Source organism: Lissotriton vulgaris, chromosome 1_1, assembly GCF_964263255.1.
Source record: "Lissotriton vulgaris chromosome 1_1, aLisVul1.2, whole genome shotgun sequence".
In the NCBI taxonomy this organism is placed as follows: domain Eukaryota; kingdom Metazoa; phylum Chordata; class Amphibia; order Caudata; family Salamandridae; genus Lissotriton; species Lissotriton vulgaris.
Genome location: NC_141685.1, coordinates 1932293804 through 1932318019, shown reverse-complemented (window position 1 = coordinate 1932318019; position 24216 = coordinate 1932293804). Strand labels below are relative to the sequence as shown.

The following is a 24216-nucleotide window of genomic DNA, read 5'->3' as shown; positions in this document are numbered from 1 at the left end:
CTCGTGCTGTGACAGAAGGAGAATCTATTGTTCATCTTCTGCCTCTGACAATTAGCCGCCTGGGGGTGGGTCAGCCTCAGTATGTTTGTAAACCCTGTAATAACAGCCGTTTAAGGTGTGCACTTGCAGTAGAGACCATGATTGCCCTGGCTGATTGGACTGCTTAGTCCACCCTAAAACGACCCACCAACTGGCATCTGTAACAGGCCCATCGGCCCATTTCCAATTTCCCGTGTTGCCAATCTGAGCCAGCCTGTAACCCAGCCTCAAATTAAGCACTGACGCTTGCTTCCTTGGAATAATGGGAAGGAACTTTAATTCTGTGAAAAAAGACATCTGCTCCTTGGCAGGAATGAAATAGAAGTACCAGGACTAGAGCTCACGAGAGATGGGGCACCAGAGGACAGAGGGGCAAATAGTATTGAATAACCTTTCCTAATAATATGGTGGGCAGAGTCAGCCTATTAATACGCGACTGCCCTTACTCCAAGCTGCCAAGTAGCTCGTGTCAAGTGTGACCAGATGTCACTTCAACACGACGTTTCTATTCATGGGTTTTACTTTTATTTATTCTAGTTAACAGGTGTGTAAGTCCAATTAAAATTGTACTACAGCTCCTAGAATGCACCGATATTTTAAGTCAAAACCTAGAACTGGAAAAATTGTGTCATGGTGTGGAGTCATCTGGTCACCTTACCTATGCCCTGTGATGCATTTTAGTCCGTTCTATGCTGGGTTTAACCACTGAGGTGTGTGCAGCCTTTGGTGCCCATTTGTAAGCTTTGTATTTTGCCTCCACTGACTGGCTTGCAGTAATTAGCCCCCCGGGGATGCCGCTGTGTTGCTAATCACCACTGCTGTGCGTGATGTCAGTGTTACTGCTTTCCAGGTCTTTAGGTCACGGGGTGACAGGTCACTACCGACAGCTTCTCTTATCTTCCATTATGGAGGAGAGGGGTGGTGGAGAAGGGGGGTGACGAGGCAGGACTGGAATCCTCTTAGTTAAACAGTGGGGGCAGGGGAAGGACAAGTGCAGATACGGCGAGAAAGATAACCCTCGCACCCACATACAGTTATTTATTTAATGCATATTTATGAAGCGGGGACTTTACCCGAAGGTGTCAGAGCGCTGTACAATAGAAACAGAACCAGTTACGTTACATGAGAGAACTGTTAAAGGAATGGAACAAACGAAAGTAGAAAGCCAAAGAATTAAAACGACGCAGGCAACATAAAAGTCTCAATGGTGTAACTATACCTTAATTCAAGAACGGCTCTGAAAAGCACTGATGACGTGACGCACAGGCAGGACATCCCGCTGCTGAGGAAATGTTACACTAAGGTGCTGGACACGGGCTGGCGATGCTTGTAGTCTGCACACCAGCACTCACAGACAGTGATGCAGAGCGCACACACACTGCCGGTCTCCTCAGCTGCTCTTCTTAAGTGCTGCAGTCACTCGCCATGACACCGGGAGAAACACTGCACAAAGACCTGCTCAAAGGCACAGTCTCATCACCAGCCTTCCTTTCGTCAAGTTTGTTACAGCACGCCTGGCGCGAAAGGGGCGTTTGAATCTGCTCTGCGCCAACCAATTAAAAGGTGCAGTCAGCACGGCTACGGCCTAGTCCAATAGCAGCGATTAGGTAAATATGCGCCCACCCTTCCTGCAGCCACAAGGACGCATCACGCAACGCTTTCCATCGCAGCAGGCAGTACATTTCTATTAATTTTAGAGAAAGTTGGTTACTAGAAAATACACCTTCTTTGAGGTCACTATGGCAGCGCTTATTTTCAATATAGGCAGCGAAATGTAAGGTTTCACAGCGGCGGCCGGCTACAAGCTACCACTCCGAGTGACTCCCCCAGCCAATCACTGGCTAGGCTCGAGCCCAGTCATGGGCTGCTAGCCAATCAGAGGCCTCTGACGGGTGTCTGGCTCCCTACCAGCCTTTCTGATTGGCTGTGGGTACTCTGGGCCTGTATTACTTACGTGATTTAATGTCTACTTGTCCATCGGATGAAGGAGACAATAAATCTTCTTGCCCGTCACAAAAAACAACATGGCTTGGGTGTCGGGCGATAGGATTCCCCCACCCCTGTGAGGCGATGGGGCGATGGGGTAAAGAGGTATAATTCAACAAATAAAGAAACATTTACTTACCTCCTCGCCTCTGTCACATATCTTCTTTCCTCCGCCAAACAGGAAGCAGCCAGGCTCCCCTAAACTGATCACAATGCTGCAATGCAGCACTATGATTTGTTTGAACTCCGTGGTTCAGTGCTCAGACGGGACTGGGGGCCTTGGCTTGTTCTCCATGCAGGCTGTAATGCAGCCTGTGTGGAGAACATGGTAAAGTGTGCATGACTGTATGGGCCGGGATGCCCGCCACCCCTCCCAACACCAATTCCCCATGGGAGGAGACAGACACCGATTTGAACTTTTGGAAGGCGGGGGGGGCCTCACGACCCCCCCGGCCGTATTTATTAAAATATGAAACAAAATTTAAAACTTTAAATTAAAACGTTTCATGAATCATGTACAAATTCAAATTCAATTACATCTTGATGAAGACAGGTTTTTCAGGCTAACCTTAACAAATCTCTAATACAAAGGTTTCCTAGCAGAGTCTACCATCCTGATAAATGCATTACATTTGAATTTGTACAACCTAACCTTAAGGGCCAACGGCAAGGTCTTAACCGGTGTCAGATCCCTATCACCAACTTCCCGCCCTCACGGTGTGAGTGGCGCATGCGCAGAGGACTTTACCCTCGCCGCCAATTGTAACTTCCCTTGTCGTGGGGGCCCCCTTTCACTCAACGCCATCTTAAGGTAGTCTGAGTTTGTGTGCGAGGTATCCATAAGAAGGACAGCATGGACTCCCGCCCCCCCCCCCCCCCTCTCCAAACTCTCTTCCGCCGGAGCAGATATCCGCCCCCCGGGAAATTCGTGGGAGGGGCATATAGCCGTCTCCCCCTGGGAGGGGCCTATGGCCATCTCCCCCTGGGCGACCCATCCGTAGTGGGTGCCGCCCCCCCGTGGGAGGGGCCAATGGCCACCTCCCCCCCGGGCGCTCCCATCCATAATGGGTGGCGCCCCCGCTAGGGACCTTGAAATCACTGCTCACCGATCAGGACCTTACCGCCACAGGCCAGATAGTTGACCGACTATCTGGCCCCCCCACACCTCCTGTAGGTCATGTCTCCTCAAACCCACTAGCCAAGCTACGATGTCTCCTATCAGTAAGTCATTACCAGTCCTGGACAGGTGCACCCCATCATTCGAATAACAGTGATCGCCCCTGATACACCCATGAGAAATGCTTTGGAGATGAGCAGAGCGAAACCATTTCTCTATTTTATTGTTGACCCTCTTTACCGAGTGGTTCAACGCTGTCATAGACAAACCTCCCCGCCATATCCTCCTGGGAATCATGTGGGACCAGGCAATTGTACATCCCGGGAGCCTTTTGGCTAACCAGCTAACTACAGACAGTATGTGCTTCACTAACACCCGTCTTCCCAGTCTCACCAAGTCATTGCCCCCTACGTGCACTATGACTACAGATGGCGGTGACCTGTGCCGCCCTAATAGTTCCTCCACAAAACTTTGCAATCGGTCAATACAGAGGCCGCCCTTCCCATGGAAGGTCACTCTGAACCCATATTCCTCAGATGTGTGGATCGCATCACCTCCTTTGAATATGTCCCCGGCACGCCTCACGTATGAGTGGCCCACGACCCAGACCACTTGATCTCCATTCCGTGATCCTTTCCCGCTGGTCAGCTGATGCTGGGTCAATCCCAATTTCCGCCCCGCGTCACAGGCTCGCGAAACTGTAATCCAAACAAAAGACAACAAGCATGAGTGCATTTCATCAGTCTTTTACAACATGTGCAGTCGCACATATCTCTTGAAACAATTAGAGGACCAACGGCCTAATTGTTTCACCTCGTCTGCCTGCAGACCTCGAGCCGTAGCTTCTGTAGCGGCCCCTATTCTAAATGAATGGGTCCCAAAATCACACGGGTTCAAGCCCGCTGCTGCAATCATAATTGCCAGCACCCTCTGAAATTGAAATCTTCTCAATGGTGTGCCTTCCATATGTCTAAGCAGGGCCCCCCCCCATGTTGTCAACCTTTGTTTCAGGTAGGCCTCCACATGCCTCACTGGATAACCGGGATTCCCCGGAGCGCGCTGCAACACCACACTATTCCCCAGGGCCTCCTGGTCCGTTTTTGACCTGACTATCGAGATCAGCAGGGAATCCCCCCTTACTTGGATGTGATCCCTGTGTAGACCTCCTTCCACATCTTTCTTATTCCCTGCCACAAGTTCACTCACCCGCAGGGCCCCATAGAATGCCAATGTGAAAGCTGCTCGGAACAGTATTACCTCGCTGGGCGAGGAGCATGTCTCGTCCAGTTTCGCCAGTAAGGTGGTCAATTTATCAAACCCAATCGGGCGCCTGTTATCCTGTCTACGACCCGCAAGGCGCCACCAGCCGCGGAGAGCCTTCCTGACTAAGAAGGAGTTCGTCGGGTTCCTTATCCCGTGGAGCTGTGCCATAAATGATATGGCGGCCTTATACCTATTGGCGGTTGCCGCCGACCGGCCTTCCTTATGAATTGCCACCAAAAATTGGAGCAAGGACTCCTCCTGCCCCCATCTATGCTCCCCTACCGGCCCCAGAAAGGCGCAGTATGAACGGAACGCCCCTTCATAAGCTCTCCTCGTCCTGGGCGCTAAACTGGCTGCCACAAGGTTTTGTAGTCCGGGGCAGCGATCTGCCACAGTGCTTCGGGGAAAGGTGCCGCCAGTAGCTCCGCTGAGGGTAGACAATCCCTGAAAGCCTGCATTTTGGAACGAGAGAGTGCATCAGCTGCATTATTTAGTACACCTGGCACATGTTTTGCCCTGAACTGTACGTTCAATCTCAAACATCGCAATACAATCTCTTTCAACAGTCGTAAGATCCATTTGCAGCGTGCTGCCTGCTGGTTAATGCACTCAACCACTGTCATGTTATCTGACCAAAACACCACCGAGCGGTCCCTAAAGTCTTCCGGCCATGCCACCAGAGCCACCCAGATGGGGAATACCAATGTTATTCGTCAGGCCGCTTGTTCGCCACCACGCCGGCCATGTTTGTGCCGACCACCGGTTTCCGAAGATTGCACCAAACCCCACGCTGCCCATCGAGTCGGTCCATAAGCCGAGTTCCACTGACGAGGCTGGGGGTTTGCTCCATACCACTCGGCCATTGAAGTCCGCCAGGAATGCCAGCCAAATGAGCATGTCTTGGCGAACCTCTGCCGACAGTCTTGTGTGGTGGTGCCCTTCCCTAAGGCCCACCATGGATTGCGCAATGGATCGAGAGAAAGGGCGAGCCATCGGTATCACTCTCAATGCAAAGTTAAGCTGACCCACTGTCTGTTGTAACTGGTGCAGGGTCACCTTCTCCGTCCGGAGACACTGTAACAGGGAAGCCCTAAACTTGGCAACCTTCTCCGTCGGCAAACGGAAACACCCCTCCTCCGAGTCTAGTTCTATACCCAGAAACTTGAGGGAGGTAGTCGGCCCTACTGTCTTACCTGGCGCCAATGGAACCCCGAAACCCCGCATGAGCACGCATAAGTCCTGCAATGCCCGCGCACAGTCCCGAGTTCCCGCTAGGCCAAGAAAGAGGAAATCATCCAGATAATGCATCACATGTTTGTGCCCTGTGGCCTTCGTGAACACCCATTCCAAAAACGAGCTAAACATTTCGAAATAGGTACACGAAATCGAACAACCCATTGGCATGCACATATCCATGTAGTATTTCCCCTGAAACGTGAAACCCAGCAGGCGCTGGTCTTGAGGGTGTACTGGGAGCAACCTGAATGCAGATTCAATGTCTGATTTAGCTAACAATGTACCCGGGGCCCAGGCGATTCAACAGTACTACTGCGTCATCGAACGATGCATACTTTACTGAACATACCTCGGGGTCAATCGCTTTGTTTACTGAAGCCCCCCTCGGGGCCGATAGATTGTGAATGAGTCTATACTCCCCCGGGTCCTTCTTCGGAACCACTCCTAATGGGGAAAACACAAAATCCACCACTGGTGGGTCGCCAAATGGTCCTGCCACTCGCCCCAGTCTAACCACTTTTGCTATCTTTTTGGCGGCAACTGTTGGGTTGTGTTGAATAGACAACTGGTTTTTACAGGAAGTGTTCCCACGAAAATTGCCCGCCGGGATCCTGAAGCCATATGAAAAGCCATCCCTCAGAGTCCCGGCGGACGCATGATCAGGGTATCTGTTTAGCCAAGGGGTCAAAGCCAAGATATCTACGGGCGAAGAGGTTTGCTTCCGAGGCACCGTATCAATCCTGCTTGGGACCCCCCTTCCCTCCTGTGCCATTGGCCTTAGATTGGCAACTGGTTTCCGGGTGTGAGGAGTTTCCACAGCCCGAGCACGCGTGCCGGAACCTACACGTTCCTTGGGGCCTGTTACAAGTTCCTTTATTGAAGCCCCAACACACCCCACCCTTGATTCCGTTCCCGCCCGACCTAGGCTGGGACTCCCCCCCCCCCCCCCCCCACCCCCCCCCCCCCTTCCCCACCCGGAGTTCGCACGAAAGGGCTGTGAATGCCTCTGAGGGAATACCCCGGAGCCGTTCGTGCTTGACCCTGAAGCACTCTCTGGCCCTGGCAAAAGCTGTGCATGCCATGATACTGTATCCAAACAATCCCATGTCAAGGCCTCGTTAAACTCCTTCGCTTTTCTAAAGGCCATATCATAGCCTTTCCATTCATCGCCCCCATACTTCGCATGGAAGTTCGTAATCCTGCTCTGATAACATGCCAAGTCACTCAACACCTCTGGTATACGTTCTGCGATAATCGCCACAAAGATAGAAAAGGCCCTGATCCAGTTCATCATTGTCTCATCGACCCTGAATTCAGCCATCTACGGAAGCAACTCGATTTCCAGCTACGCCTTGATGACTGAAAGAGAAAAACAAAGATTACAAGTTCTCAAAAAAGTGCAGCTTGTTCCCTTGAGGGCTCACGAGCGACGAGTGGTGCAGCCTTCAGAGCACAGGAACAAGAGGAAGCTTCGTTGGATTCCCGCACCTTTTATCCAGCTACGGGAGGGCGGGGCCCCGCCTCAAGCACGCCCATCAGTGCACGGACTTCCGGGCGGGTGTTTAGGACAACCTCTTTTGGGCGGGAGGAGCGTGTTCCGGCCACGCCGCTTCGGGCATACCAGCCGGGACACGCCCCCCGCCCACAATGGTTTCCCGGGGGATCGGGGCACCCATCCATACGTTCGGGGGGACCGAGTGGTCTCCCCTTTCCATTTGGCTGACCCAAGAGGGTCAGTCAAAGCTTCATGCGCACTTTAGTGTTCCTACTACTCCTCCGATGCTCTGTCAGCAGAGCAGGCCTGCCCTCATGCTGCTGCAGCTGGGAAGAATAAAATGATGACAACATCGCGTTATTTTATTTTTCCTTTCTTTTACTTTGGAGAAGCCGCTACCAGTTAGAGCCCTCATTAGTGTTACACTATTGTTATGGTGTTTCCCTTGTGTGTTAAGAGCACTGAACTGTATAATGGCAAGATGTCTAGTTTGTGAATGGTGAATATTTTCTTGGTCCATTGCAGATATCTACTATATTTTGATATGTCACATGGGCATGCTTCAGTATTGTCATAGTTAAGGTGTAAACTACGTGGCATTCATTTCATTCATATTTGTATTATTAGAATTGAGCTCTAGTCAGGATCTTCTGAACGTATTCAGATTACTGATGAACCTGGTATTGCTAGTCGTTTCTCAAGGTATGCTAAATAATCCTGAAACACATAGTCATTCTGAGAATTTGTACACAGGAAAATCTTATTAAAGATGGTGATTTTTTCAGAGGAGTTAAGTGGCATAACTTAAAGGCGTCATCCTGTGTTGAGTTGAATAGTTATCTCTGTCTAGTCTTGCATTCTAAGAATCACAAAAAATTGGCATTCCAGAATGCATGTATGTTTGATGCCATGTGGGGTTTTGAGGCATATTTTGAATCAGTCACGGGATGGCCCCCTTAAATGTTAATGTCACTAAAAGCTACCAGAAACCATGATGTAGATGTCCCCTGAGATTTCCACGTCCGTTTCATTCACCATTTTTCTCTTCCTCTCTCAGCCAAATTTAAATTTAGAATTAACAACCACCTGTAATTTAAAATCCTTTGGAGCACCCCCTACCCCCAACAATAAACCTAGACTACTTTCTACCTAGGTTAGTAGAACCCAACTAGAGTTTCTTCCCATTTCAGGTTGTTATGGTGTGACCTGCCTACTCTGAAAATGCTTTTAAAACGATATTGCAGTATGCTATTTTAAGGACCGCCTGTTACTTCTTTCATTGTATCTGAATGCAGGGATTGAGGACATGCAAATGGCATCTCATTTTCTTAAAGTATGGATTAATGTTTCTATACATTTTCCATTGCAACAGACCTATCTATTTTAAAAAATATCAAAAGTGTTTTTAATAAAACCTACAATGACACAGTTTGATATTTGTGGCCGTTTTTAGGTCGAGCCTAGAGTCAGCGTGCTTTGCCAGCAAGACTTGTTGTAGTGGAGTAGGGAATAGAAGCCCCCACCACTCTCTGCCCATATTTGCCATTGGATTGTGTCATTGTCCTTCCTAAATGCTGGCTTCTAATTTGTAAATAGGCTTGTTAGTCCCTCCTTAGTACCGCCTCATCTTCATTTTTAATCTCCCACGGCAACTGGCCCTTTTACTTCGGTTGTTACTCGGTACCCATTATTTAGTCTTCAAGCACTATTTTCTTCATCAAGTTTCTCGTACTGCAGGCACAACGTGCTTTGCTTACATTCAGTCCGTGGTGCCTTCTTTACAACCCCACCCTCCCTCCCATTGTCCGTGCCTTCTTTATCCCCCCCGCCCTCCCTCCCATTGTCTGTGCCTTCTTTAACCCTCTGCCCTCCCTCCTGTTGTCCATGTCTCCTTCCCCCGCCATCTGTGATGCCTACCTTACCCCCGCCTCCTTCCCGTTGTCCCTGGTGCCTACCTATTGACTTTGCCAATTATTATTTTTTTAATTTATATGCTAAATAAGGAAGGCCACTTGCAGCTCACCCACCTCGTTTTTTAGGGCTCGCCTGCTGTGCGCATGCGCATAGCTGGCGAAGCTCTATAGGGGCTTAAATAAGCTTTACCTAGACTGGCGATTGACTGGCGATTTGATGCTGTGCCCGTGCGCTTTTAGGTCAATGCGCAAGCGCATTGACCTAAAATGCGCGTGCACATCATCAAATCGCCAGTCAATCGCCAGCAGCACTCCTCCCCTGCTGCTTCACACCCTCATGCCGCTCTCCCCGCTCCGCCCCCTCCCTTGCCCGCCGTGTCGCATTTCTCATCCCCCCTCCCCACAGCAATGCCCTCAGCCGGGCATACTTTCACTTTGACGGCCGCTGTCCGTCTCTCGTTTTTCTCCTAGTTTCGCTCTGTCCCTCATAGATATTACGCGGCTAGGAGGGGAAGGGGTCGTGTATAGCTTTCTGCTTTAAGATTAGTTGTTGTGGCTGGCAGCGGTCACTTAAAGCAATCCTTCCTCATCCTCGCTTGTAATCAAAATAATGCATGCATGTGCGCATACTTAGAGGGGCTCGGAGTCAGTAATTGTCGTCCATTGATCTTTTTAACTGTCAATCTCACCACATCATACAATATGGGGCAGTGAGTCATCGTACTTGAGCAAATCGGCTCGTATTCTCTTATAGCATTTTGTCTCCTCACGTCATCTGCCTCAAGTGTGCTTCACTGCCAGTGCTGCAGGGACAATATCGTTTTCTTCAATTTTTAAATATTTTTGGGGGGTTTAAACGATCTTTTCGGGTTACAAAAAGTACCTTTTTTATCTGTGCCAATAAGTATCCTGTTTTCCTCTGCAAATTAAAACTAGAAAGGGGTTATCTTTTCCGAGTACCGTGTCTGCTAGGAAGCACCCGTGGTGTTATGCTAAACTCCTATGCAGAGCTTGCTTTTATTTTTAAATTAACATGTTTATTGCCAGCATATAGTTAACACTTGTTTCTGGTAGTGTATGCTTGCAATACAAAAAAAATGACATGGCACCAGCTTCCCCTCTGCCAGTGCTTTCTTTTTATATGTATATATTTTGGATGTCTTTTCTCTGACGGGCTCAACATCGAAGTCCACAACACCAGTTCTATCCCATGCAGTTACCTCCTAATGCTTTTTTAGGTCTCGCCCACAGACCTAATGTGGACAGTCCCAATATGTACACTGTTTTTTACTCAGGGGCGCCGTAGTATTATGGGTCTTATATCGTCCACAAAAAGCACCGGCCAAGCACAAGTTGAGACCTGTTGGTTGGCTTTGCTTGTTTTATGTAGCTCTTCTGCCTGGAGCTGTGATAGCCGACGTTGCCAGGGCACAGATTAGTGGCAGTGGGCGGCTGACTGTCCTGCGAAGCATGTTGTGACTGTAGGTGTCACGGGTCACGGAGAGGCAGCATAAACCGCTAGACTGTCACCTGCCTTGGCTTCTCGAGCGGTCCTGTCTGCGCGTTAATGTAGCCATTTTCATACCCCCTTGCGAAACCTACCTACTGTTCTTGGTCCGCCAGGTTCCTTGAAGCTGGATGTTTAGAGAGTGATATGTCTCTTGTTTTTGGCAGTTTGCAGTTCTGCTGACTAGAAAAATTGCTTTTTTCTGTGTGTTCCAGAGTTCATTTGTATGCTTTACTTCATTTTTTTTTTAACTTGATTAACCCCTTCACTAATTAGACTTTTTCTTCCTTACGTGTACCCGAGTTTTGAACTCCTTCTCAGTGATGGTGTCCTGTGAAGTCTTTGTGTGGCTCTACCTCATTAAAACCAATGAATGCTTTGGAGCACGGCTGCACATTTAGGGCCGAGATTTATTGTTCATCTCCTCCCCGCCCCCTCCCCTGGAGGGTTTGAATGCGCATTGTTTGTGTTGAGGAAGGTCACGTGAGCACTCTCTGCAACAGCCCACCCCCAAAAGGCACGTGCTCATCTCCCAGCTGGCTGCTGCTTTGACACAGGCCGACACTTCCTGCCGTGCGTTCCTTGCCCCCACCCCGAAAGAATTTGAGATGGCATGTTTGACCTCCGACCTTGCTTATCCATCCCAGTCCTCTTCTGTTCTTAATTTCAGCTTCTATACCCCTAAACACCAACTGTTTGAAAACCACATAGGGTATACTTATACTGGGTTAGACTTTGGCACGTCAGTAATGGGTTTATGTGGTCAGCGGAATCTTTTTGGGGTGGAAATAGGGGAAGAGGGTGTTATGCCAGGCACCCTTTGAGGCCTTATTGCCTCCTTGTGCTTTCACCAACACATCCACCATCACCTCCACATTCACCATGACATCCACCACCACATCCACCACCACATCCACCACCACCACATCCACCACCACCACATCCACCACCACCACATCCACCACCACCGCATCCACCACCACCACCACCACACCCACCACCACCACACCCACCACCACCACACCCACCACCACCACACCCACCACCACTACATCCACCACCACATCCACTACGACCACCACCCCATCCACCACTACCACCACCACCGCATCCACCACCACCGCCGCATCCACCACATCCACCACCCCATCCACCACTACCACCACCACCGCATCCACCACCACCGCCGCATCCACCACATCCACCACCACATCCATCACCACATCCACCACCACATCCACCACCACATCCACCACCACATCCACCACCACATCCACCATCACATCCACCACCACATCCACCACCACATCCACCACCACATCCACCATGACATCCACCGCCACATCCACCACCACATCCACCACCACATCCACCACATCCACCACCACTTCACCACCGCATCCACCACCACATTCACCACCACCACCACATCCACCGCATCCACCCCCACATCCACCACCACATCCACCACCACATCCACCACTTCCACCACCACCACATCCACCACCACCACATCCACCACCACCACATCCACCACCACCACATCCACCACCACATCCACCACTGCATCCACCACCACCACATCCACCACTGCATCCACCACCACCACATCCACCACCACATCCACCACCTCATCCACCACCTCATCCACCACCTCATCCACCACCTCATCCACTACCTCATCCACCACCGCATCCACCACCACCGCATCCACCACCACCACCACGCCCACCACCACTACATCCACCACCACATCCACTACAACCACCACCCCATCCACCACTACCACCACCACCGCATCCACTACAACCACCACCCCATCCACCACTACCACCACCACCGCATCCACCACCACCGCATCCACCACCACATCCACCATCAACACCACATCCACCATCACATCCTCCACCACCTCCACATCCACATCCACCAACACATTCACCATCACCTCCACATCCACCATGACATCCACCGCCACATCCACCACCACATCCACCACCACCGCATCCACCACCACCGCATCCACCACCACCGCATCCACCACCACCGCATCGACCACCACCGCATCCACCACCACCACATCCACTACAACCACCACCCTATCCACCACATCCACCACCACAACCACATCCACCACCACCACCACATCCACCACCACCACCACCACATCCATCACCGCATCCACCACCACCTCATCCACCACCTCATCCACCACCGCATCCACCACCACCACATCCACCACCGCATCCACCACCGCATCCACCACACCCACCACCATCACTTCCACCACCACATCCACCACCACTTTCACCACATCCACAACCACAACATCCACCACCACCACCACATCCACCACATCAACACCACATCGACCACATCGACCACCTCCACCACCACCACCACCACCACCACCACCACCACCACCACCACCACCTCCACCACCACCACCACCTCCACCACCACCTCCACCACCACCACCACATCCACCACCACCCCCACATCCACCCCCACATCCACCCCCACATCCACCACCACCACATCCACCACCACCAGCACATCCACCACCACATCCACCACCACCACCACATCCACCACCACCATATCCCCCAGATCCACCACCACCACATCTACATGTGTGTGGCTCTGTGTGTGTAGGTGCAAATGCAATGTTTTTGGATTGTCGTCACAACAAAAAATACACTGAACATAATCTTCACAAAAGTTATTTACAAACGTTTAAGCTATTGCCATTATAAATTACAATAACTTTTATTTAAGTATTAATTATTTACAAAATTAAAAGCCATTGTTATTTGTAATATCAATACATCTAAGTCACGTAAATACAACACACATTGCATTACAAATGCTATAGGTGTCACATTTGCAAAAGGTAAAACTATTGACATTGTAACTGACAAAGCTATTAATTTTGCTACTTTCAAAACCAACACATAAATTAAAAAAAAGTGTCATTTACAATACCAATAGCTCAAACTTTCCTAATGCGAGACCTATTGCATTTCCAATGCTTGTTTTATTTACATGCTAAATAATACCGGCCGCTCTCAATGAGACACGTGGCTCACCCAACTCGAAGCAAGCATTTGCAATTCAATAGGAATCGCATTAACTTAGTTTAAGATATTGACATTGTAAATGACAATGCCTTTTATTTATGTTTTGGTTTTTAATACATAAATAAAAGGCATTGTCATTACAATGCCAATGTCTTAAACTCACGTAAATGCAAGACCTATTGCATTGCAAATGCTTGTTCATTTTTATTTTGCCTGATTTTCAAATGGTTTGCCTGCAATGGCACAGTGAGCAAAGAAAATAAAGTTGAATATGGTCCAAAGTAATTACCAGTGGCTTTTATTAGGTTTACCCTTATATAAATTCAATCACATTTTATTTTCCTCACTGAGACTCCCTAAGTTTGAAAGGTATGCCCAGACCTGGATCTCTTAGTTCACATTGCAGTAGGATAAATTGCACCTGGCTCATGATACCCAAAAGGCTGAATCATTTCTAGGGTTGTTTGTTCTTGTGCAGAGGAGGCATGGCTTAGCAGTCCACCTAATACGCCCCAATTGGGGTGGCTCAAGACTGATTTGCGTTCAGCTGTTCCATATATGTAGTGGCACAGTGAGCAAAACAGCAGTGGGGTAGGATGTGGCCCAGAGTAATTATCAATGGCTGATGTTAATGCATGCATTCCATCCATCATCTTTTATCAGTGAGTAGACACTGGTAAGTATGAAGATCTGTTAATGTTTTGTCACACTGTGTACAAGTATACTTATATTCATTTTATTTCTTAATTACGATAATAAAAGTGTTATACAATGGATTTTAACCTCATGATTAATCTGTTCAATCCAAAATTCGTTATTTGTAGAACACTAGAATTCATTAGTTTAGATTAATAATACACACGAAAACCAAATTGCGCATATTAAACAATAGTTCCTACTATGTCTGTCTACATGGCACTAATTTAAATTGTGTTATGGTATGTTATGTTAAGGGGACTTATATAGCGCAATGATTACCCGGAGGTGTCCTGGCGCTGATTCTTATTCCTGAGTAAAGAGACAGTGAACTGCTATTACAAGGTAAAAAGCCAGGTCTTAAGACTCTTCCTAAAAGTTAGGAGGTCTGGGCTTTTTCGTAGGTGGAAGGGAAGGGCATTCCATGCCTTTGTGGCCTGCACAAGAAAGCTTCTTCCGCCCCAGGAGGCTTTTCTTATCCGTGGTACAAAAATCAACTTGGCTTCCTTTTAGGCCAGTAACATTGAATGTTTTGTTTCAGAAACTCGGGCCTGTGTCCTGAAGAGCCTTGAACACAATACACAAGGCCTTGAAACACACCTGTTACCTGAACGGCAACCAGTGAAGTTTACTGATTTCCTTGGAGATGGACTTAAATATGGATGTGCCCGACAACAGCCTTGCTGCTGAATTTTGCAGCATTTGAAGTCTTTTCAAGAAGCGTTCCTGTAGGCTCAGATAGAGGCCATTACAGTAGTCGATCTTAGACAGGACAAGCGCCGTGACCACTGTTCGTTGACTGTCATCCAGTAAAAAAGGGAGAATTTTTTTAATCATCCTAAGTGCATGAAGGTGGCAGATGAAATTAAGTTGATCTGATCTCCAAAATTGAGCTTGTTATCTATCAGGATACCTACGTTTTTTACCTTCCTTGACAGTGTGGGAAGAGTGCTGAGTGTTTTTGGCCATAAATTAGGGGTCCAAAAATTAGCATCATTCCCAAAAAGGATAACCTCCGTCTTGCCTAAGTTTAATTTAAGGCAATTTTGTGTCATCCACATCCCCACAGCTTCCATGCAATCGTGGAACTGATTATCTGTTTCAGTATCCTGGCCTGGCTGCAGTGACACAACGATCTGTGTGTCAACAGCGTAGGAAGTCAATTTAAAACTAAAGGAGCTGATCAATGGAGCAAGTGATGAAACATAAACCTTGAAAAGTAGGAGGCTAAGTGAAGACACCTGAGGCACTCTGCAGGGCAGGGTAAAAGGCTTGGAGTGGAAATTATCTAATGCAGCAATTTGTGAGCACTCCGATAGGAAGGACTTTAGGAGCAACTGAGCTTTACCTTGAACCCCGCAGTCCAACAAACGGTCCATCAGTAGGCCATGATGGACCATATCAAAGGCTGCCGATAGGGGAGGTAAGGCTGCCCTGGTCTTGCTTAACCTATCTAAAGATTCCCTGATCTTTTCTGTTGATTTTATTAATGCTGACTCAGTGCTGTGACCCTCTCTAAAACCGTATTGTGTTGGGTTCAACACTTGGTTGTCACATAGGAAGACACTGAGTTGCATATTAATTTCCTTCTCAATGATCTTCGCTGGTAATGGGAGGCGAGAGATCGGTCGAAAATTGTTTGGATCCTTGGGATCGAGGCTAGGCTTCTTTAGCAGTGGTAGAACTGAAGCGAATTTCCACAGTTTAGGGAAATGCCCTGTATTGAAAATACCATTAAAAAGGGAAGTAAGCACCTGGCTACAGCAGTCTCTGGGCGAGTTTAGTCACCGAAACCGGTTAGGGTTCGAAGGGCGAGCCTGATTTATCTGCCATGAGAAATTTCTCAGTATCCGTTAGAGAGATATCAGTAAATTTATTAAAGACATGGGGAGGATCCCTAAAAAGCTCAACTCCTTTCTGAAGAACTGTCGGATCTCAGGTGCTACTTTTTTATTTTTTATTAACCAGTCCAATTCTGAAAGGTAAATAAAAAGAAGTGATGTATTTTGTAGGCGTGTGCATGCGTGTTGTGAGCGCTTAAAAAATTAGGCAGGTGGGCGCGTAATGGCGCCTTTTTGTTTACTCTCTAGCCATGCTATACATCATATATTGTATTGTAATTGCATTTATAAAGCGCTTACTACCCCTGCCGCAGCGGCAAAGGATTTTTTCTGCAAGTAGCACGCTACTCCAGCACCCATAAAGGATTATTGTGGAATTAGTATAGTGAAATATGAAAGTAATTTGAGTGGTGGATAGGTGAGTCAGTTATTTGGATTGAGAAGGATAGCGGAGGGGTAGAAAAGGGAAAAAGGTTTGCATTTAAATAGCGCTTGTCACACCTGATTGAGTGTTCAAACGCTTTTTTGGTGAGTAGCATGCTCCTCCTGAATCCATAAAGGATTAGTGTGGAATTAGTATAGTGAAATATGAAAGTAATTTGAGTGGTGGATAGGTTAGTCAGTTAGTTGGATTCAGAAGGATACCGGAGGGCTAGAAGAGGGTAAAAGGTTTGCATTTATTTAAACATCTATATAGATAAAACGCCATTGGCAAAATGAGTAGGTTCCAAAGGTGAAATCTGTTGGCTTTTCCAATACTTGTACTGCTGACACTACCCCTACATGTGTAGGTTATCTGCCAATAGCATGATGAGGTATGGCTCTTTACATGTCTGTAGGAGGGGTCAGTTAAGGTTATGCGCTCCATGAGGCTTTCTAACAGCCATTAGATTCCTTGAATTCCTTGAGCCTTTCGACAAATGTGGCTTGAAAAGACCCTCGGCTTTGCAGGCTGTGGTGGCTCATACTAAATCTGCACTCACAGATCAAGTCACTTCGGACTGTACTCTTATCAGACTATCAATCCCATCAACAGCAGAAGAATGTTGCGGTGAGGGTCATACAGTGGCATTTAAGAGGAAGATGCATTTGATCTCTTGGGAGGAGGAGAAATACCTTCGTGCTGATCACTATAAGGCAAGGTGCTATTTATGGTATCAGCAGAGCAGTATTCCCCAGTTAAGAGATACACAGAGGCATAACATTAGCCCAGGCAGCCCCCGCGGTACCGGGCTCCCTTTAGCATAGTGTGCAGGGCTGCAGGTTCCTGGCCTGAGAACTCCTGATTGGGCGTGGGTGGGGGGGTGTATGGGGGGGAGAGAGTGGCTCAATGTACTTTGAAGGGGGGCCCCCTCAAGTTTTGTTACACCACTGGTCAGTTAATGTGAACTAATATTTATTAGGGCAATTGATCAAGCACAGGTGAGAAACAATCATTAATTTCTGATGTCAAAGAGCCAACTACAATAGAGTATACAATTGTTCAGTGTGGCATGGCCACTGGTAATCATGAGGTGGGGGCGTGGGCAAGTCCTGACAGTTTTCTGAGGTGCCCTTTCCAGTTTGATATTGAATGGAGGTCAGAGAGGAGAGCAGGATTGGGCAACCAAATGATTCATTATACACTTAGCACATTCAAGATTCATATACTGCTGCGGTAGTGTTTATTCATATGATGTAGCAGTAAATGTATAAAGGTGAAACAGACCCATACCTTTAATGAGCAGGTTATCACCTCATCAACCACTAGCGTATACGGGGAGCAGCAAACGGCAATTTTAAATTTGCGTGATTCTGGATTGTCAGTTTTCACGGAAGTGCAGAGCACCAACATATCCTTAACGCAAATAACCATTCAACATATTTAGCAGAACTCAAGAGACTGAGAGACTGATTAGGTCAAAGGCCCATTCGAGGGAAGCGGGAGATTGCGAAGCTCCTGGTCTGTTTAATCCGCCTTCCCAGTGTGCCACCTCCAGCCCGTCCTCACGCCTCTCCATCAATAGTGCGGAACCCAGAATCTCACAACCCTGCTGGGAGAGAGGACAACACCCCAGGTGCTAGAGCGCTTAGTTATAACACTGCACTACCTAGGTTAAAAAATCGCCTGGATCAGGACTCGGACTCTGGGCCACGCCCACACTGTTTACGCAGTGTACGCTAGGCCCGAGCCCTAAAAATGCACTGACGCTAACGTGTCGGCACATCGTGCTGCAGTAACAATTGGAGATGGAGTGCCTTGTTTCGGAGTTGGTTCAGCCATGTCTGGTGAACGTCAGACCGGTTGGGTGTTTTGCAGTTTGTACCTTGGGCCAGTCTGACTGAATGTTTGTCTTGAATTATATTAGCTAGAAGCCTCATGGTTGCAGTCTTTTTTTGTGACTAATGAATTGATGTAATCTCTGACACATTTTTATCTAATTGGCAAACTATTTTTCAGTTTCAAGCTGTGATTTATGAGAGTTATATATAGGCAGAGGCTTGCTGCTTTTCTTCTCATTATTTTTGGGGAAGTCCCGCTCCTTGTTTGCATTCCTTTTCGAAGCATTTGAAGAATGTTTCCTCTGAGATTGTCCGTCCGCTGAATGTTTTTCCCGACGAATTAAATACCCTGCCTGGCGCTATATAAATAAGACCCTACTTGTTTTGAGGGCAGCTGAGGTTTCTAGGCCAGTGACCAGACAGTACTGTGCACCCGTCGCTTTCCTGTTTTGTTCCATCGTTGTAAGGGTGAAAAAAAAGAGAAAGTTACGAAAACTGTGACAATGAGAGAAACCAGGAATGAAAAAAGAACCTGCCAGACTGAGGTAAAGAGACAAGAAGTGGAGGGTCATAAAGTTATTCGGTGAATCAAAACTAGGGAACAATTTCCTGGCTAGTGTTCCGAGGTGGGTTCTTGAGAGATACTTTCTGGCCCTGGATTTATTTTTGACCAGATTAAGCAATAACCTTTCAACGAATCTTCTTTGAATGCAGCTAAACCAAAGCAGATTGAAACAGCAGCGCTTACTGGTTGCAAAACGGTGGGTTGTGTTAAAGAGAGGAAGGCAAGTATAAGAAGACAAAAACATTGAAACAGTCTGCAGACATTTGGAAACTAGCCGACTGGACCTTCAATGAATGAACTGAAAAATGTAGTGACAAGTATATGGCTCAGTTTGTTTTTACACAATACCCCACCACCACTGCAGCCCTCCTCACCTGCAGCAACAGCAGCCTCCAGCCAGGGCCGCCACTGGGTGCACCACACCCAGGTCAGGTGAGCAAGGCTTGAACACATGGGGCCCTGGACTGGAGATGGCTGTGCTGCATCTTGTTTACGCTCCTAAATAAAGACCAATGCACCGAGCGGCAGCGCACTGAACCTGCAAAAAAACTTGAAGAAGAAAGGGGGAAAACAAGAAAGATGTCTCGGCCCAGTTGCGGCGGGAGCTGAGTGTGGCCTGTTTGCGAGGCAGCGATTTGGGACGAAAAGACTCTACCGTCGCCTTGTTCCCCCTCTTTTTTGGCCAGGGCTTCGCGGTCCGATTGGACTCGTGCATTGAAAGCAAAACCTAAGGCTTCCAGAGCATCAGCCCCACTTGCAGCCAGTTGCTGCCCGCATGAATCCTCCACAATCCCCCACCGCCAACCCGGGACTCCGGGCCAGGTGTGGGAGCCTTGCCCATAGGATACCTGCCCTAGTTTTTAAATTGTTCAAATAAAATAACATTTCAAGAAAGAGAAGGAGCAGCTTGATGGGGGTGAAGGCAGGTATGGTTCAGCCTTAGTCAGTATGTACACAATACTCACCAATGAGACAAAAAATTGGAACTGGAAGCATTAGAAATAGAGAAATAATACATTGTAGTGAGCGGGATGGAGAACAACCGCATCAAGGAAATAAAGGAGGGACTGGAAGTGTAGAAAATGAAAAGTAAAGTGCTACGTGGCGAAACTTATATTGTTTTTTTTCTCCTAACATGCTGATTATTTCCTGGACTTGGCTCGCATAATCAATCCAGACATCTGACTCGGCTCTACACTTCCCAAAAATCCTCTGGCTCGCCCACCTCTAACTCAGGGCACTGCACTAACCATGTCATCAAACCATATGCACCAAATCAACATGTCCCTCTAACCGGATATTCCAAGAAAATGCTTTAACCACACAAGGAGTATAGAAAGTGCTATATAAATAAGTACAATACAACTCCCGGTTTGGTGCTTCACTTGCTATAAGAACGAGGTCTTTTACAGCCCTGTTTAAAAGTTTTAGGGCCATATGTCTGACCATTTAATTTCGTGACATGCAAATTGTGATTTTTAGGGACTTGCAATGTGCATGTGAAATGTACACGAGTGTCTGACACTGTTTGCAATTACCATATGGGTTGCATGGGACCTGCCTCATTAATATGCATGTGGCGGGTTGCATTTTGCGACCCTTTGGGAATGGCCGGCACCTGCAGGGATGGGTACCTGATTTTGTCAGCAGACCATCATGTCTGTGACTGCTTTTTAAATAAAGCGGTTTTCTTTTTTGAAATGCCGCCCATTTTATTTAAAGGAAAACGGGATGCATTAAAAAAAAAGAAAAATTTAATATTTGTTTCATTTTTTCAATAGTAGGCATTGGTTTGTGGGACCACTGTCTGCTCTTGTCGGTCGCAAAACAATTGTACATCCGCCTGCGACTCCCTATTAGGGACGCCGTTGGCACGCCCCTTCCTAACGACTTGCAAACCCTATTTTGCAAGTCTGTAACAGCTTACCGACTAGCAAAATAGGGTTGATACATGCTACAAACTGTTTTACTAGTCGCAAATGGCCCAATTCTCCATTTGCAGCTGCTAAAATGGTCGTACATGTGGACCAGAGTTTTTTCAGTGCTGGCACCTTTTTCTGGTTGTTTTTTATCCCTTGCCCTCAGTCACTGACACTGCCTGCTCGGTGCTTCTTAGTAGGCATGCTCTTGAGGATTAGCAGTGAAAAGACGGCCAATGCAACTGAGGATTTACTCTGTAGAAGTAGTATGGATTGTAGACCGCAGTGATTAAGTTACCAAACATTAAACATAAATGATTTGCTTTGATTACATTCCTTAAAGGGACGGTGTGAGGTACCCACGATAGAGAAAGCATTACCGTTCACACGGGCTAGCGATATTCGGAGTTATGGGGCACAGAAAGGGCCTGAATATAACCTGTACAGACTATAACACGTGAGACAATGTTGAATGTTGAAGGCCGCCGAGCCTTAGTGAACAAATGGAGAACATTGCTCCAGATTAGAGTCACTAGATAAACAAAGTAACTTGGGTAATGTCAGTGGTACAGGACCACACAGTAGTGGTCTGCAGGAGATGTTAATGGCAGAAGTAAAGTGTAATGACAAACGGCATCACATAGTGACCTCTTAACATTATCAAGTGTGTCAGGGACGAAACAAACACGTGCGCCATCACCACACATTTGCAATGGGTCTGAGGTTTGGCTTTATGACTTTGAAACCATTGTTTGTGCAAAATAAGTTGTAATGACACTATGTATATTTGTCACCGCAGGTAACAAATTATTCTCTGGACAAACTATAAACATGCCAGCCTCTTGTGTAGATTCCCTCTGCATAATCCCTAGCATCCATGCATTTCTGATTTATCCCTTTGCTCCCCAAATCGGATATTATGATGTGGTTCTGTTGCTGATTCAGTCATTTGTTTGGGCCACGTCGCTGCTGGGAGTTGCCTCGTGCCCTTTTACTTTAGAAAACAGAACACATTTGTTGGCTGCTGGATCCATGTAGGCTGAAGGCGACGGTTCTAGGTTGGTTTAAGTCCTCTGGGCCTGACCATAGCCATGCACGAATCTCTGCCACCTTCTCTTTAGTCTGGTGTTCTCTAGGGCTTATCACTGCTATCCATCATATTTGACCTCCAACATATAGCCTTTGAGTTCCAGTACAGCACAATACATAGCACAGGTGATGTATGTGTAAGGGTGGAGGAGTGGTTAACCAATGCAAATATTTGTGTAGCCTTGTGTGAATAAAAACTTACTATAGATCATGGAAAGCACCATTTAAGAGCGCTTTCACCAAAACAGATCAGTGCTTTTGGAGCAGCCTGATGGAAGATATTTTGGTGGGGCGGGTGTGCTACTACCATGTACATTTGAGTTGATACATTCATCATTTCAGTGCTGTTTAAGGTTGTTGACTATGGTGTCAGTGGTATGAATGGAGACCAGCTGAAGCCTCCAGACCTGTGCTGCTGGTCAGTAGCCTGCAGACATCATAGCCTCTCTTAAGGTGGTGTGCCATCTACCCTGGCACTTTCAAGACCCTAGACTCCGAAACAGCCTTCCAGCAACTGATGGGGATTCTGAAGGCAATTCAGGGAGCAGGACTAGAATCTACATCCTCCACAAAGCCAACAGTGTAATCAGCACTGGTGCAGAATCCAGCCTACCCCCCGACTCTGCCGTCCAGGAGTCGGGTCAAGGGGGACGAGAGTAGCACTTTGCTCTCTCACTCCCTCACATCACACAAGAATTGTCTAGGTCTCAAACCAGTTGGGGAAAAAACCCAACTGGAGATGTGTGGTTGGCAGGCGAAAGCTCTATGGCACCTGGGTGCCCCTCAACAATGACCAGTCCCTGGTATGTGTGTTCAGTGCTTTGGGATATGTATATAGTGCTTGGGTAGGTGGGTGTAGCTTCTGCTTATCTGAGCTCATGCCTGGCATGCTGTTTATTTTATTGTAAACACGAGATGTTGTCCCACAATGATTTTATTTGATTTTTATTCCCTTCATATTTTTAGAGTCCCGATGACGATGATGAAGATGAAGGAGGACTGAAGGAACGGAAGAAGGCAGATGTAGTCACATTACAGAACACAACACAAAACGAATCTTTTTATGTGGATCCCAGTGAATCCTGTCTACAGCAGGTAAAAGTGACAAAATCACGATGGAAATGCGGTGTGCCTCAAGGCTTTCATTTTTTGAGAAATTTTCCTTCCAGAAATTGTGTAATGGAATAAGATTAGCCGACAACCCCTCTATGTAAGAGAAGCCATGCCTATCTTGTGCGCCCATTTCACCGCCAGCCGAGACTGCGTAATCTTCGGCTATTTCATCTTTGCTTTCACTTGTGCGATGATTCCCTGCAAGGGAGTAGGCAGAAAATTAAAGTACCCCCCCACCTTGACATAAAAGCACGGATGACAAAGCAAGTTAGCAGACTCCTCCCTAGAAGAGCTCCCCTGTCTCTTCCATCCAGGCACCTATACATTCACCCTTTATCCTTCTATCCACTTGCTGATATCCTCTATCTCATCTTTACATTCTTACAACCATTCATTCTTTCATGCATCATTCAATCTGTCCTCATTCCATCAATCCAATAATGTTCCATCCATCCACTCAGACATCCATCCATTCATGCATTCTTCCATTCACTCTGCCATCCATCCACCCTACCATCAATTCATCTATTCGTCAGGCCATCCACCCATTTTCCTTCCATCCACTCTGCCACTCATCCATTCTTTCAATCAACTACACAATCTACGATCCATTCACTCAAGGTTTAACCCACTCATCCTTCCATCCCTTCACTGTACGTCTTTCACCTGTCAACCCACGTACCCATCCCTTTACTCTGTCATCCTTTGACGTATCTATTCACCTGTCTAGCCACCTATCCATTAACTCACTTTCACCTATTCATCCACCCACTCATTTATTCACCTACTCGCCCCTCAATCCTTCCCTCCCTCCTTCCTTTCACCTTCCTTCTATTCAATAATCCTTCTTTATTTTTTTTCTGCATTCACTCCTTTTGTTTTTCATTTGACCCCGGTTGCTCTTCTGTTAATGTGTATTTCGGCATAGCGTTAATTTTGAGAGATTGTCTGATGAGTTGCAGACAGAAGGGGCCCAAAAAGAGCCCCACTCCCGCTGTAGCTGCCAAAGCGGGGGCTTCACGACGCCCCTGATTTCCTGCACCCACTTATTACTCCCAACCCAGCTAACCAGTGGCTGTCGTTATTCGTATTACA

The 24216-nt window shown here is 47.4% G+C and overlaps 1 protein-coding gene across 1 annotated transcript in view; it reads left to right on the top strand.

Moving 5' to 3' along the window:
- PAWR (pro-apoptotic WT1 regulator) overlaps positions 1–24216 on the top strand; it is a 344709-nt gene that overhangs the window by 243429 nt on the left and 77064 nt on the right. The window contains exon 3 of the mRNA XM_086919590.1: positions 22975–23103. Within this exon, the coding sequence (XP_086775716.1) occupies positions 22975–23103 (129 nt within the window). The remainder of the gene's footprint in view (positions 1–22974; positions 23104–24216) is intronic.